We start from the raw sequence: 16,142 nt of genomic DNA on the forward strand, positions 1-16,142 counted from the left end.
TTGAGCAGTTTGAAGTGCCTTTGTCACATCTTACATTAGCCAGCTAAAAGTTAGCTGCCTGGTTGAACTCATTGCTGGAATTCCTCAAATAATCAATGAAGAATGACAGCCACCTCCAGAGATAATCTGTGCCCTTCTAAAACAGATGCCCATGATAGGTGCAATGCATTGCCCTCTGGAGGTTCCTGCCTCTGTCAGCTGGAGAACTTGACATCTAATTTGGGATAGCTAAAATTAAATAGAGGAAAAGTAGGCAGTAGCTTTTCCAATTTTTTGCTTCTCAGCATGAAGTATATAACAAGTAATATTACCCACTTTTAATTTGACACTGACCTTCCACGGCCTTAGTATATTAATTTTATTGCCTTTATCTGTACCTCTTAGTAAAATTTGGTTATGCTATGCCCTTAAATTGCTTTTTTTTTGCTACGATTGATAACACTGTCTTTCCGATCCTATTACTTTCCTATGAATATTTTTTTAACTGAGCTAACTACTGCTCACTGGTAGTAGAATTAAAGCACCAACCTAAAAGGCTAAAATTAATGAGTTACAAGTTCTGGGTTAAGGGGTTTTGGTGTTGTGTTCCTACTTGTAATTTAAATTGTCCTTCAGTCTGAAGCAGACAATCACTCAATTTATATATTGTCTTGGGATAAGGTTATCATTTACCTGTGCTTTAGCAATTTTTCTCAGACACGAGTGCTTTAATAACTGCAGTTAGAGAGATCCTAGTCCTCTGAGTTCTTTCTTTCATCTGGATGTGGTTAAGCCTGATGTAAATATTAAACCATTATCATCATTATTATGTTGTGACTGTGGCTTTTGTTGCCTCTGTGGAACTGGGTTCAGTCTTACACAGGACGGCCACGACCAGGCTGAGATCCCCAAATGAAATGCTCATTGGGAACTGAACTTTTGCTTTATAATTCAGAAAACTTACTGAAAACTCTTTCTCTTTCATATAATTAATTAGTACAAACAATGAAGGTGTAAGTCTCTTGAAAACCATGAACTGCATAGTTTCAATTAAATAGAAAAGCTGATAAAACCTATCCAAAAATGACTTGAAATCACACAGAAGAGTGGCTGAAAAACCAAGCTTCTTCATATGTCTTTTGTTTGGGCTTTCTTTGTCTCCCTTAGAGCTCTCTTGCATTCTCATGCAGCTCGTTCATTTTATTGAATGCTAAAGCCTTTTACCATCTGCCAAAAGGTTTTATTTTGGGGTTTCCTCTTATGTGGGAGGGTGGTTTCCTCCTTCCCTTCGTGCTAGTTTCATTGCTATCTTTAGGACTCAAAGCCTACTGGAGACCTTCCTGTCTCCCTTTTATTACAGTCTCCTCCTTCCTTGCTGCAAGTTCCTGTTCCCGAGGGCAAAGAAGAAAATAAGAACTGAAGCTGCCTTTTTGAGCTGCCTGGCCGATGCAGACAGCTTTTGTTTCAGACACAGAAGTCCAGTTCCTGGAGTGCAGGGCTGCGCACACGCAGCAGCAAAATTCCCTGGGGTGGGTTCTTTTAGAAACGGTTCCTGTGTGAAGGTGTGTAACTGCCCCGTGCTTTTGCTACAGAATGCAATGGGCTTCTGAAAAAGGGTGTTTTAACCTGTAGCATTTACCCTAAAAGCAGTTTGTTCCTATTTGTTAGTCTTTTACCTCAGCACATTAATCCAACCTGTTCTGCCACTGTTAAAGACATCTATAACCATAGCCCTTTAGTTTTTTCCTTTTATGGAAACTTTTAGGTGTTTATTTTTGATATGAACATGTCAATTTCCTATCTTTACCTTTGCTGTGCTATAGAGAAAAGGAGGTGAAATTGGAGGTGCTATATTTGCAGAAGGATAGAATTGCATCTTTTTTTTTCTTCCTGAGAGCAAAATAAAGTAGATGCCAGCCTGGGTTTTTCAGCATAGTTCTCAATGATGCAGGGAGTACATCTTCAGTGGGATGTGAGTATCCAGGTACCAAGCCATGAACACGACAGGAGGAGGCTGTGAGTCCTGGTCAGACACCTCCATTTAAATCTTTGCTGTGGAACTCTTCAGGTACCTGCCATCATCTCTCCTCAAAGTAGACGCTACGTGGGGGAAACAAAGGGTCCTGCCTTTTCCCTTCAGCTGCTGCCTGCTGGGAGTGAGAGCAGACTGTGTCTGAGAAGCATGCAGTCCTGTTACTGCCTGTCCTAATTTGCTATACAGCTGAGCCTGTGACCGGAGGCAGTCTGAATGTGGAGGGCGCAGGCACAGGGAGTTGCGCTGGGTGTCAGATCACCTCCTGAGAGCTCTGCCAGGATCCATATCAACCACATTATGCCTCAGCAGAGTGCATTTCTGGCTTTCCTTTTTTGATTTTTTTTTAATTACTAGCATTACACCAATCAGCATGTCAGGTAGTAATAGGAATGTAATATTATTTTATTTGTGATTAGCTCATTTCGTGGACTCTGAGATGTTCTAATCACTATCCTTCTGTCATCACCCAGCTCTCTTCGAAGCTCTATCCTTTGGTTTATTTACTCTCCCACTATAATTGAGAACTTTGTTGTCGATCGCCATGAAAAATTGTCAGTGCTTAAAAATAAATGATCCATCTTCCATCCCTTCAGTGCATCTAGTTTTTATGACTATAGGAATCTAGTGAAAGGTTGAAATGGGAATGAGGAGGATAAGGGTGTCCCAGGGTGTTACCTAAATGTCTGATCTACAGATGAAGAGGGGGGATGCTGGGATTTCTGTTCAGGAAAGTGCCAGTAAAACTACCTGTTTCTTAGCACTGGATATTTTAATGACATTCAATTCCAAACTCCCGGTACAGCATTGCACAGAGAGGTCAGCGGTGCCCATTTCTAACAGTAGAATGGTGCAACATAACACAGCAGCCTGAGACAGCATTCTGAAAAATAAGAGGGCTGTGTGAAAAAATTTCAAGCAGGAGACACACATATCTCCTCATTTAGAAAGCAAAGCATTGTACTTCTGAATAAATACAGTTTTCCATGTTCTCTCCGTCACACAGATGCACACACATGCACACACCCTAATTGGATAAAAACGTAAACAGTAAATTAAGGATATGATTAAAAATTAAACAACCACTGCAGAAACCATCAATAGTAAGTGCTTATTAACTTACATATAACAGCATGCTGGTGTGCTAGCTTCAAATTGGCTGCTGAAGCTGATTTGCAGCAAATAAGGTCAGCGTTCCAAAAGGATATTTCTGGGTTTCAGTAATCAGACCCTCAGCTCTGATTGCTTGTTTTGTCCCTTCACAATTTTTGCCAGCCTTTTTAAGTAACTGATAATATGCATGACTTTCTTGAACTATAGTGAGCGATGTGCTTAATCCTTTGCCTCTGGTGCTTAGCAGAAAGAGACAGTATGGGTCTGGTCTAGCTTTGTTCCATCTCATGCCTTGCGAGACTTTGCCCCTCAACTCCATCCCCTTTTTTTGCAAGGCTTCACCAAAGCCCCTATCCATTCTGTGACCCACCTTTCTGGCTGTTTGTTTAAATACATGCTGCGTGCTAAGCTGAAGGGAAAAGCTGATTTATATGTATTCATCTGCCCATCTGAGTGCCACATCCACACATGCACACCTGTGATCTGCAGACCAGCTCCATCTGGCACTGCATGGCAGAGGCTGCAGTTTCTGCAAAGGGGACCTGCCAGCTCCATGGTATCTTTCCATCCCCTTTCACAGTATTTATGCCCTACTCTCTTGTGCGTCCTGCATATGGAGTCCTGTGTATCAGAGGACAAGATGTTTGACCATCTTGCTTCGTTAGAGTCATCATGGTTTCAAGATAGAGCAACTGATTCTCAGTAGAATTGTTATAGCCTTGATTCAACACTGGCAGCTCTATGTTAGCTTTAAATATTTAGCAGGAAGTTGAAACAAGGTTAAACGAGGTCCCCTCTCAAAATTGAGACTCATCTGGAAAAGCTGAGCAAAGCCAGATCTCTTCCAGTGAGCTCTGTCTTCTTGGATGTTTGCTTTTCAGGTGGGTTGGGTAATATGGTTGTGTGAACAGTGTATGGTACAAAGGAGCTTGTGTACACTTGTTTCCTCACTTCATTTGGCCAAAACTGAGTGCTGCTCACTCCAGAAAGCAGCTAAACTTTGTGCTTGTTATCTGGATCTCCTGTGTTCATTTAGACTAGGGACCTCCTTCCCTCTTCTCTCCTGCCAGTCAAAAGAAAGAAATGAATGGGTGTTACTTGAGTTAAAGATCTATAGCCAGCCCAATATAAGTGGGTTGTATATATCCTGTAAAAAGCCCTTTAATTCTACCTTCCTGTGAGAAAGTAGCACATCCCTTGAATGGCTGCCCAACTCCTTGCACGTGGCTTCAGGTGGCTCAAATGAGGTTTTTGTTAAAACATAGCTGGAATATGATTTCTTTCATGAACACCTCAGCCCTGTCAACTGTTTCTGTGCTTATTCTGCTTCAACTGGTGTGGTCCGTATCTGGAGCCATACAGTGGGTGGCTCATTGGTAGCTGCTAGTGTTGTAGTTCAACGTTGGCTGCAGCCACACTTTGGGGAGCTGGACAAATGGGGGCAAATACTGGAGCAGCTGTTGTCTGTTCAAAATTGCTTTCAGTCTCTTAGACCACTGGCTTGTGTTCCGAGGGATATGAAGGCTGCCCTGACTGGCATATTGACAGTGGAAGTTTCTGGATGTAGCAGGGGAATAGTACGAGAAGGGATGTTGTAGCTCTAAGAAAACAGAGGACATAGTGGGTACGAACCGGGTCTGAGATGCAGAGTGGGGTGCCTGCAGCTGCTGAGAGCCACTGCTGGAGCCAGGATCCCGGGTTAGGTGGACTCAATATGGGCTTCACTCTGGCTTTCTGTGCTTTTGTTTTGTTTCCTGACTTTGCCAAAGCCTTTCCAATATTGTTGTATCCCTGTCCCAGCCACCAATTCTGAGACTGTGGAGAGAAGGGAGAGGAAGCCAGAAGTACACAACGTACACACATGGAAGGCAGCGAACAAGGTCGGAAACCCACTGGCTTAGGCTGATAGAACTGAATTGCTGTCAGCTGCAGAGGGAAACCTCTCCAGAGTGGTCTCAAGTGTACAGAATACCACAGAGAGCAATTCCTTTTCTTCTCAATGTCCTGAAGAACAGATGGATCTGACATGTTTATTGCCTTAAGCTGTCTTGTTTTATCACCACATCAGATCTAGGTGTTTGACAGATGTGCCAAACAGAAAATAAAATTCATCCATGCCCAGTTGTATGGGTTTTAGCATCTCTAGTTCCTATTTATAACCATTGTCTTTATTGTCCAACTTGGCCAGTGTATAAATGAGGAGGTATTTTGATTTAAAATTGAGAGAAGACAGAGGCAAATAAACTGTTACAAGTGCAAACCAATCTTGTGAGCTTTAAATGCACTGTTTGGCATATTCAACTTTTTGGTTCAGAGCTGTGTCTGAGATAGCAAAAATGTCAAACTCATCTCAGAGAGGCCAGGTTGAACCATACTGGGAGTAGTGAAGCAAGATTTTGTACATTACAGCTTGAATAGCTTGAAATTTTAAAACCTGTGTTACCGTTGCAAAAGCATGAAATAAAAGGTTTTTGAAGCCAGCAACTTGTTTCCTCAAAAGTTATTGCAACACAGTTGTGAATATCAAAAGCTGATTTTATTCACATCTACACCATTCCTGTTTCTTCCCCCCAGCAGACACTTGGATTCTATAGGGGATGAGGTAGCATGTGCTTCTGCATCTTTTTTCACAGCAAGGTATCTGTCATGGGGTTTTTTCCCTCCTCTTCAAAAAAGATGAAAGAACTAACAATTGTGTTAACATACTGCAGTATTTCCAACAGTTGCAAACCATGCAGCGCAAAGTGGGTATGAAATACTTAACATGATTTTAAAATAAAATTATGCTACGTATTTACCTTTTTAAAGAAAAATACACTGGACTTATTTGAACTTCAGACAGCAGAGTAAAGTTAGATCTTGCAGATTCTTGTAATTATTTAAATTCATGTTTTTCAAATGTATAGCAGTGAGTATATGCTGCTGATATGCAGAGGAAGTCAAACAACAGAATTGGTGAAAGTCACTGGTTAAACACCTGTTGTTGAAGAGCTAAACTCTTTTTTTACTTCTGCAGGTGCAGAGATAATATCTTTTTCATGTTTGTTCAGCTATTTCAATTCAGTGACTAGTTCATTCAAAAGTAAGAAACCACTTGGGAGAAAAAAAGCTGAAAAGCTTGTTTTCCTCTTTTAATCTATAAACAAAATCTGTGCAGTAGAGGATAAGATCTACCAGTTCTGCGATCTTGAGAAACATGGCAACCAGAACTGACATTCAAGTTCACCAAGGTAATGCTTCCTTGCTTAATGAGACTGATTACTTAAGCTTATTTTTGCCTTGATAATGTAGCTTATTTGGAAAATACTGTTCTTCAACATTTTTACTGCATTTCACTTTTACATACTAAGATCTGTTTTATAACTAGAACTTAACATGAATCCCAAATAAAAAAAAAAAACAACAACAAAAAAAAACAAAAAACAAACAAAAAACAAACAAAAAAAAAAAAACAAAAAAAAAAAAACAAAAAACAAAAAACAAAAAAACAAACTACCTAGCAGTGTATCTCATCCCCAAATATCATGGATGATGAAAATCATTCAAGTGTTGTGTAAAGAAGTACCGATCATGTAAATAAATCTGTGTAGGTTATGTTAACTGAAAAAGAAATGCCATATTTATTGATACATGCTATGTTTAAATTTATGTCAACAAGCTGACAAGTTCAGTATTACATCTAGAGTCTACTGCCCACGAGCTTAGGACAAGTGGCTTTTGTGTTTTTTGAATAGTTAACAGAAGTATTGATAGGAAAGGTCCAAGGGGTAAGGAGCATTTTAACTATGAAGAGCTATTAACAGAAAGCAGTTATATGGAGGACACAGAAGAGCAAATAATCTTTCCTGGTTTAGAGGTCCAGGCACACAAAAGACAAGGAGGTAGCTGGGAGGAGCCAACATGGATTTACTAAGGGCAAAGCAGCCTAATTGCCTTCTGTGATGAGAGAGCTGGCTGTGTGGACAAGGGAGGAGCAGTGCATGTTGTATACCTTGACTTTACAAACACCTTTGACATGGTCTCCCACAGTGTCCTTGTAGCAAAATTGCTGGTTTATGGTATGGATAAGGAGACAAGAAGTGGATGGAGGACCTAGTGGCATTCCTAAGGGGTCAACACTCTCCAAGTGACCATCATGATGAGACAGGGTGCACCCTTGGCAAATTTGTGGGATGATACCAAATTGAGGACAGCGCTTGATGTGATGGAGAGCAGCACTGTCACTCAGAGGGAGCTGGACAGACTGGAGAAGTGGGCTGACAACAACCTTACAAAGTTCAACAAACACAAATACAGAGTCCTGCATCTGTGATGAAATAACTGTCTGGGGAGCACTTTGCTGAAAAATACATTGGGATCTTGATAACAATTTAAATACAAACAAGCAGTGTGTCCTTGCTGCAAAGGAGGACAACAACATACTGGGCTGTACAAGCAGCAGTGTGGCCAGCAGGGCAAGGGAACTGATCATTCCCCTCCGTTTGGCACTAGGGAGATGACATCTTGAGCAGTCTGTGCAGTTTTGTGCTCAGTACAAGAAAGACATTGACAAACTGGAGCGAGTTCAGGGGGTCTTACTGCAATCTGCAACTGCCTGCTGGGAGGGTGCAGAAAAGACAGAGCCAGATTCTTCTCAGATGTACCTGGGGCCAGAATGAGAGGCAATGGACACAAGTTGTAATACAGAAAATTCTAACTAAATAAAAGGAGGAGGGAAAGGGTGGTCAAACAGTGGAACGGGCCCAGAGAAGGTGTGGATCTCCATCCTTGTAGATATTAGAAACTTGACTGGACTCAGCCCACGGAAACCTGCTCTAACACTTACCCTTCTCTGAGCAGGTCTCTCTGGACTACAGACCTCCAGAGGTGCCTTCCATCATGTATGGTTCTGTGATTGATAGATGGCAGTGGGTGAGCTAATTAACAGAGCTTCCCTTTGTGGGTCACTCTAGGAAAAATAGGAAGCATTAGAGATGTTTTATGTAATTTGCTTTAGGCATCTACTATGGTACAAGTTGAATCTCACTTTGGGAGACCCTGATCTCTTCTCTGGAGTGACAAGCTGAATAGATGCCTACCCTTGGTCAAGTGAATCTTATTTAGGCTGTCTAATAAGAGTTAAAATCTAGAGAGGATTACTTTTGTTTCTGAGGGCAAAGGAAATTAGTGAAGGAATTTACTTTATGCTTTATTCTGAGTAATCAGAAGGAAGTGGTTGAGAATTTGAAGGCAGAAGGATTTTCTGAGTGAAAATGATCACAAAAGAGTTTCTGATCTGAAGGAGAGGAAGGAATAAGTAAAAGCAGCTGAATAATGTCAAAGGACTTTAAAAGAGCTGGTTTCTTTGAACTTTTGAATAGATAGGTAAGGGCTGGGAAGAGAGAGGAAAAAAATGTTCAAGGGAACTGACATTTTTTTGGAAGACAAGACACTACAGACATGGCAGCAGACTGTCCAACTGAAGGAGGAAGACACAAAATATCACAAGTACATCAGGCCCTCTGTAATTACTTGAAAATCAAGAATACTACACCTAATGGGAACAGAAGAATGCATTGCTAAGGGAAAAATTCAAAAAGTAGCACGAACACCTGGCTTAATGAGTTGCAACTATAAGGGGTATTAAAACTGAGGTTTTTCAAGACTATAGAGATAAGGGAAAGATGAAGAAAGTTCTGTTACTTTGTGGATAAGAAGGGAAAAGCAGGTCACAAAGAGGAGGATGAACACCAGCCTTTCTTGGATTCACTTTTCCAAAACAGGTTAATTGTGACGGGGTGCTTGGAGCAGTTAACTTAAATAGAGGGAAAAGAACACAAGCTGGAATGGGGAACAGAGGTGAAATATATGGAGTGAAGCTGGGCGCAGTGAAGTCATTGGGGTCTCCTGAAAATGGCCCCTGAGGACCTGGGAGTCAGACAAAAACATCCCTGAACTTTAGCTTTTATCTTTAAGAATTTTTGAAGGATGAGGAAGGGCAAACTTAAACACTCAAATGAGAACACCTGTCAGCTTAACTTTGATACATGGTGAAATGCTCCAGAAAATAATTAATCAATTTACAAACACCTAGAGGATAATAAGCTGATAGTAAAACAGCCAGTGTGGATTTGTTAAGAAAAATAAAAAGTGTCAAACTGCTCTAATTTTCTTTCTGAATGGAATAAGAGGTGTAGGAGACAGAAATAGTAGGTACGTCTTTAGTAAGGCTTTTGGCAGTGTTGCAGAAAGACATGTAGCCTTCTTACAAGTGAACGGGGAAAAAATCATCTAGGTGAAATTACTGTGAGACAGGTGAAGGACTGGTTGAAGTACTGTGTTCAAGAAATTGTTATTGCTTGCTTGGCAGACGGGAGAGAGCCTGAAGTGCAGTGCTGCTAGACTCTGCCCCAGGTCATGTGGTGATCATGGTTTTCATTAGTGTCTTGGACGATGGACTGGAGACTGCAGTGTGTGAGGGACTATAAGCTCCCGTCGGCTTTGGATATTGCAGAGGACAGGTTGAGTCCAAAGTGATCTGGATAAAATGCAGAAATGGTTAAAATGAGTAAGATAGGAATTCAGCAAATGTAAGTAAGAAAGCCTGCAGTGAGGAAGGGAAAACAAGTGTATGTATGCAGACGAGGGATATCTGAGTAAGCAACAGTACTGTGAGAGAGCATGTGGTGTTGGGATATCACAAGCTGAATGTGAGTCACAGCTGTGAGGAGAAAATGGGGAAGAGACCAGACTTTACTGTAAGTGGGAGTCTTGCATATAAGCCATAGGATACCCTTAACTCTTTTCTGTTGGCTCTTTGTTGCTCTGCTGGGATAGTGTCCAGAGTAGGCTTCACACCATGAATCAATATAGATAAATGGGAGAAAGCCGGGAAGAGATCTGTAGGAGCAAGCAGAGATTTAGAAAAGACCAGTGAGGAAATACTGAAAGAGTTAGGTCCAGCATGCAAGGACAAAGTTGGAAAGAGACACAGTCTTTCGAGTATATTAAAGGATTTGTAATACAAAATCATAGTGGTGTTTACCCATGCCCTCTGTACCTACCTAAAGGTAAGAGGGAAAGTAATTAGTTCAGTTTGTACCTAAGGAGATTTAGGTTGGGTATTATCAACTTAGCGTAAGCATATTAGAGTGGAGTATTTGCGGGAATGAGAGTAGAGGAGGGTTGTAGGTGTGAGGAATAGATAAGAATCACCTGTGAAGGTATTTGTCTTTGCCGCAAGTGGAGGGGTAGATTAGATGATCTTTTTGAAGTCCACTTCAGTTCTATCTATGGTTCTGTCCACCAACGGAAATCACAAATTAAAAATGCAAAACAAGATTAGAACTGATTTAAACCAAGGATTCCTTTTTGTTAATTTGAACTGTGATTATATTCAGCATTTTAAATAACCTTGGTTTAAATTAATCCCGTATGTTGCAGTGTTAGCATCTTCTATTTAGGGAGGTCTTTTACAATGCCTTTTTATTTATTAAAAAAAAAAAAAAAGCTTCTTGGTGTGATAATCTCTTTGAGTATGAGTTATACATGTAATGATGAAGAGACTCAGATATGCTTAAAACTGTTCTGAGATATTTGCTTTAATGCCTTAGTTTTTCAGTAAATTGGCTGAATCTATACTGTAAAAACTAGACATCTCTTGAGACAATATAGTCCTAATAAATGCTGATTTCTTAAATAGGTAACACTTGCATAAAGAAATTTCTCCCTTATAAAAATGAGGTACTCTCCACACAGCTCATCTAGACAGTAGCCTTTTATATCTTACTTTATCCAGTGCTGTACTGGTGACATTAATTCAATGAGGAGACCAGAATGGGAGCCTGCTAGTTATTTTTCATGTTTGATTTTCTTCTCTATGAATTTAATATGAAGATGGTTATGTTAAGCTAATTATACCTTGGCTTTTTATTTTCTGCTGCTGAGTGAAATCATATAGAAGGATTATTTTTTTTTCCTTTTCCCTGAAGAATGGAACATTTGACCACGATTACCATTTTTTACATTAGATAGAGCACCTTGCTGTCTATTATCACAAGTGATTTATTAGTACATAGGGCGCATTGAGAAACAGTGTCTGGCTAGCCAATGGGACTTAGTAATCACACAACACAATGCCTGCAGAATCAAATTATGTTTGACATTTAATATTAACCCAAACTGCAAAATAAGACTTAAAACAAACAAAAAATTTTCAAATAAGAAAAGACCAAAGGAAAACAGAAACCAGGTAATTGCTGAGATAAATTTTCTTCATATAGGAAATCTGTGCTGAGCAGAGCGTCCAAGGCAAGGGAAGAGCTGCTTTCCGCCCTTTCGCATTCTGCTGTCCCCAGCTGTCCTGCTTCCTCCGTCTGTCTCACTCCACATATGTGCCACCCACCTAAGGAAACAAATAGAAACGACTGGTCCCACTGTGGCACTTCAATCCTCCAAGTTGATTCTGACCAGGAAGATTTCTTATGTATAATAATAGGTTATACACACACACACACACGACTTGTGCTTCTGTCAGTGTGGAGGGCACATGCTCACCTGCTGGCACAGAAGCACTGTCATCCACTGAGCTCCGTTTAGCCAGGTGCTGAGCACCTTTCATCTGAGAAAAATGGATTCTTAACAGCCACTGCTAAAGAGGTTTCTGACTGGTATAACAGATTAACAGCAGGGATGAAAGAGTTAATTCATTTTCCATCCATAATTTTTTCTTTGTAGAACCGATTTGACACAGTCTAGCAGGGTGCTGTTACTGAAAAATTGAAACACCAGGTGTGATTAAATAAGATCACACGTTTCATTCCCTCTTTAATTTCACATCACCCTTCAGCAGCTGTATCCCTTTGCTTTCCTATAGTTGGGGAACGCATTGCATTTACAGCAGGCAGCTTGCTGCATTGGTAGCGTGCACCACTGCGCTGTTGTGAATCAAATCTGTCTCTGCGCACAAATTTTTTATCGTTCAATGGACCAAACTTGGTGATCTGTTTATTTCTCAAGAGTAGAAAATATATAGTGCATTTGGGTAATGGAGATAAACCTATCCTGGTTCCTCAGTATTTCCAGAGGTTCATGCATGCAGCAGAACAGGTTTCATTCCACTGCAAAGAGTAAAGAGGCGAAGTGTAAAAACAGTGGTGGACTTGGGATCCTTCTCCCGTTCTTATCAAGCATAACTTTGTAGGATCTGACGAAGTCCCTGTTTTCCTGAGATTTCCTGGCCTGCCACTGACACAAGGAGACCAAAGCACTGCCCTCCTGGCCACTGCAGAGCAGTAATACTGGCACTTTGCACAGACTGTACCCTTGTCCTTTTGCTGCTGGGTCAGAAAGGTGGCACTGGGGCCACAATTGCTATTTGCAGTTAGAACATGATGGCAGAAAAAGAAAACGATCAGGTTTTTAACTTTCCACTGGTTTAGGATAGTGTTCCTATGAAAAACTGAATTGGATTCTTAAAATATTGCTAGTAATTATTCCAGGCAGCATTTCCACTTTCAGACTCTGGCTTGCCTTACTTCTCAGTCAAAAGCAACTCAGAACAAAGACATTTATCTCTTTTTTTGTTTTCCAGTCCTTAGAGGAAGAGGGGTTTTTTTGCCATATTCTGTTACCTGCAGTAAAAAGTTTGTGCAGATGTGACAGTGCCCTGGCCTGAGATCTTCCTGTGCAGCTCTGCTATAATTAACCCAAAGAACAGAAGTCTGTACTCTGTTGTGCACCAGTATATGAGCTGATGGATTATCATCCTGTGGTGTCAGCACCAAGGCATACAGTTCCTGGGAACATGGGCTTGGGTGTTTCTGAAGAGGCCTACTTCTGTAGCTTTGGCTTTGTTTTCTCCTCCTACACCTCTCGTGTTGCACTCCACTAATTTCCTGCTGCACACATTGGTGATATCACAGAATTATACAGCTATGATGTTTCACGATATGATATGGTAACACTTCTCAGCAATTTTGAACAGCATTTGTCTGCTGCCTGTTTATAGATGTGGGCATACAGCAGTCTTGCCTGTTCTCCAGCACCCCTACCCCGCTGTGTAAATAGACACTTTTGCTCACCGGGGCCTTGTCAACAACGCATCCATCAAAATTAAACAGATGAAATAAACAAGTAAAATTGGACCTGAATACCATAGCTCTTTCATTCCCGAGTGAACGGGGTTTTGCTTGCTGTAGCATTATTCCCACCACCTGGAGGAGGGTGACAGAAGAAGTTTGGAGGTTCTGGGGGATGCATCTGGGTCTGCGTTTGGGTATAAATAATGCCTATGAACACCTGTCCCTTCTTAAATTTGATCTTGGAAGCAGCATTGGGATCAGCTCATTTGATGTCTTCTTTTTTAAATGGAGCTCTGCAGATAAAACTGGCTGCCTGTAGAGCAAGGCTTTCCTTAAAAGTGAGCTGACATTTATGCAAACATGACTTAGTTCATGCAGGAAAAGATACTCTTTGATCTGTGAGAGAACAGAAAATAAAACTCCAAAGGAAACGATTTTTCTTTTCTTTACTTTAGTAGCCCAGTCTTCATGGAGATGGAGGAAGCTGCTCTGACCTTTCTTTGCCTGTGTGATACAAACCGAGTGTGACTGTTTCATCGTAAGTGGAGCCAGTATCAAATCAATGGTTGGAACTAACTATGCCAGTTTTGGTGTAATTATTGCCATATGCAGTGGGCTGTGTTTGCTGCAAATGCTTTTATAGTGACTCTGAGTTGTCTAAGGTTTACTGCATTTAACACAAACAGGATTATTTCTTAACTGCATATTCACATACACACAAATGAAATGTTTCAAAAGGTGAAATTATATTTAAGTAATTGTTTCTTATGCCCGGGATTGTTTTAAATTATCTTTTGAGGTTACAATGATGGGCTTAGGAAATCTTTCAGGTTGTGAAAGTTACCCAGTAATGTCAACCTGAAGTATTAAAAAATCCAGTGTTGACTCCCTTCAGAAATAATGGGGTTTAAAAGGAACCCACAGTTTGCTCTGGATGCTTTGGGAATTTGTACCTTTAAGAAATTCTTGGTTTCAGGCTGAGGCATTAAACCTTTTTAAAATTCGAAAATAGGTATTTTCATGCCATTCCCTGGTTTGTGCAGATGTTGCTTTAAGGGAAATGCTAGATTAATATTGGGAAAGTTGGCAGTAGCCCTTACTCCTCCTGCCAATGCAAAACAGGGTGTTATTTTCCCTACTGCTTTCCCCGGACCGCTTCTTTTCTTTAGGTGGATGAACTTTTATTTCTAGCTCAAAAACCAAATGCCTTTGCCATTGGCGCTGCTTTTCCAGCAAGGTCCTTTAGTACTCTTTTCCTCTCCACATGCAAAGCAGCCTTTGCTCACACCTGCTGTGTGATAGGATCCTTCTCCCTGAGGAGAGCACAACATCTGTTTTGTTTCCTCCATGGAGAAAAAGAGAGACATTCTCAAGAAATTCTCCTCCTTTCCTGCTTGCTAACAACAAAAGAGATTTGGTGTTTCTGGAGAGAGGAAAAAACAGTGGAGCCCTAGACAGGAAAAAAACAGCCATGGAAAAATAAATTGAACATAATTTGAGCTATAATTAAAGGTCTTAAAAAGAAGCCAAACTGCCAAGTTGAAAAGAAAAATGTGCATCTTGAAATAAAGTACCTTTATAGAAGGATGTGCTTGGGGTTGCAGTGTAGGACTGCCGTTCAGGACGTCTTGGCTCTATTTCTGCTCTGGGCTTCCTGCATGATACCAGACCAGAAACTTGGTCATCCGTATGTAAAATTTGGTGGTCCATATGTAAAATTTGGTGGTATTGTGAGTCTTGGTATTTCATAGTGCTTGTAAGCACAAGGAGGTGATAGAAGTTATTGAAACAGACACTGCTGTAGCACTGCAGTGATGGCAGCTTTTTGTTTATTATGTTGAAAAGAGATCATATTCTTTAAAATATTAGAAGCATTGTGAAACTTTGTGCAACTGTATCCTTGGGGAATCTGTTTGTTGTTAGCACAGTGTAAGTGTGCTAACAACACCTGCAGCTTCAGTAAGGGGGCCTACCTCAGGATGAGTTACAAGGTAAACTAAAGAAAGAGTGCTTCATAGAGAGCTTCATAGAGAAGGGCAGTGTGGCCGGCCTGCTGACGCCGTCCGCACACCTTGCAGGTGGCTTTGAAAGCAGCAGTTTTGTTACGTACAGTCTGCTTGCTAGTTAGAAGCCAAATTGAAACCAAAGGCTCTAAATTGAGCTGTCTGTGATCCGGATGGCGAGAAGATTCACATTTGTGACGTTGCTTCTGTTGTGACATACAATGGGAAGCTCACGGGCTGCACGGTGTGATCAGTGGGAGAGTAGGGCACTCCTCCTCCTGCCTGGAAAATCCACATGTGCAGCTTTAAGCTACTAAATAAGCGTTGCTACCTACTGATGTGATCACAACCCATTTGTGATATGGTTAGAGCTGGTGTCTTACAGATGGCTAGTTTCATCATTCATAAATTCTTAAACTCATATGAATAAATTCAAAGATTTTTATCTTTTAAAGGTGACCTGCAACTCTTTAAACTCTTCCCTATTTACAGTTGAATACCTCAGCCACTCTGACAACACTGCCAATTTGCACTCAGCAAATCCAGATTTTGTGAGACAGATGAAAAGTCTATAATGCGCTGTGGCTTCCTTCTACAGTATGAATCAAAATAAATCAAAGTTATTCTCTCTTATTCTCACTATTGGTATCGAAACTGTCTCCAAATCAGCATGGGAATGTGCTAAGAGGTAAAGTAAGATGTGGATTTTGGTGGCATCTTGCTATATTAGCAAAAATGCACATTCCTCGGTGGTTTAGGTGTGTTTGAAGGGTCAGTACAAATTACATTTTCAGAAGTGTCAAAGTAGGAGATAGGTGTTAATAGTGTTTCAGGACTCTTAATTCACCAAGCATATTCTTTGTATGTTTCTGCAGATCGGTTTGGATGACTATTTAGAAATTAACCAAAGAATTTTACAACCTGAGAGTTATCTTGCAACATGGTATTTATCCT

The 16,142-nt window shown here is 40.7% G+C and overlaps 1 protein-coding gene across 3 annotated transcripts in view; it reads left to right on the plus strand.

The window, feature by feature from the left end:
* SAMD12 (sterile alpha motif domain containing 12) overlaps positions 1-16,142 on the plus strand; it is a 177,741-nt gene that overhangs the window by 98,624 nt on the left and 62,975 nt on the right. The window contains exon 5 of one of the 3 annotated variants that reach the window (XM_042785942.1): positions 4,925-5,346. The exons of the other annotated variants lie outside the window; for them this stretch is intronic. Within the exon in view, the coding sequence (XP_042641876.1) occupies positions 4,925-5,025 (101 nt within the window). The 3' untranslated portion in view covers positions 5,026-5,346. Of the gene's footprint in view, positions 1-4,924; positions 5,347-16,142 lie in introns of those variants that run through there. 3 annotated transcript variants of the gene reach the window in all.

Source organism: Tyto alba, unplaced genomic scaffold (assembly GCF_018691265.1).
Source record: "Tyto alba isolate M040663 unplaced genomic scaffold, T.alba_DEE_v4.0 Super-Scaffold_9, whole genome shotgun sequence".
NCBI lineage: Eukaryota > Metazoa > Chordata > Aves > Strigiformes > Tytonidae > Tyto > Tyto alba.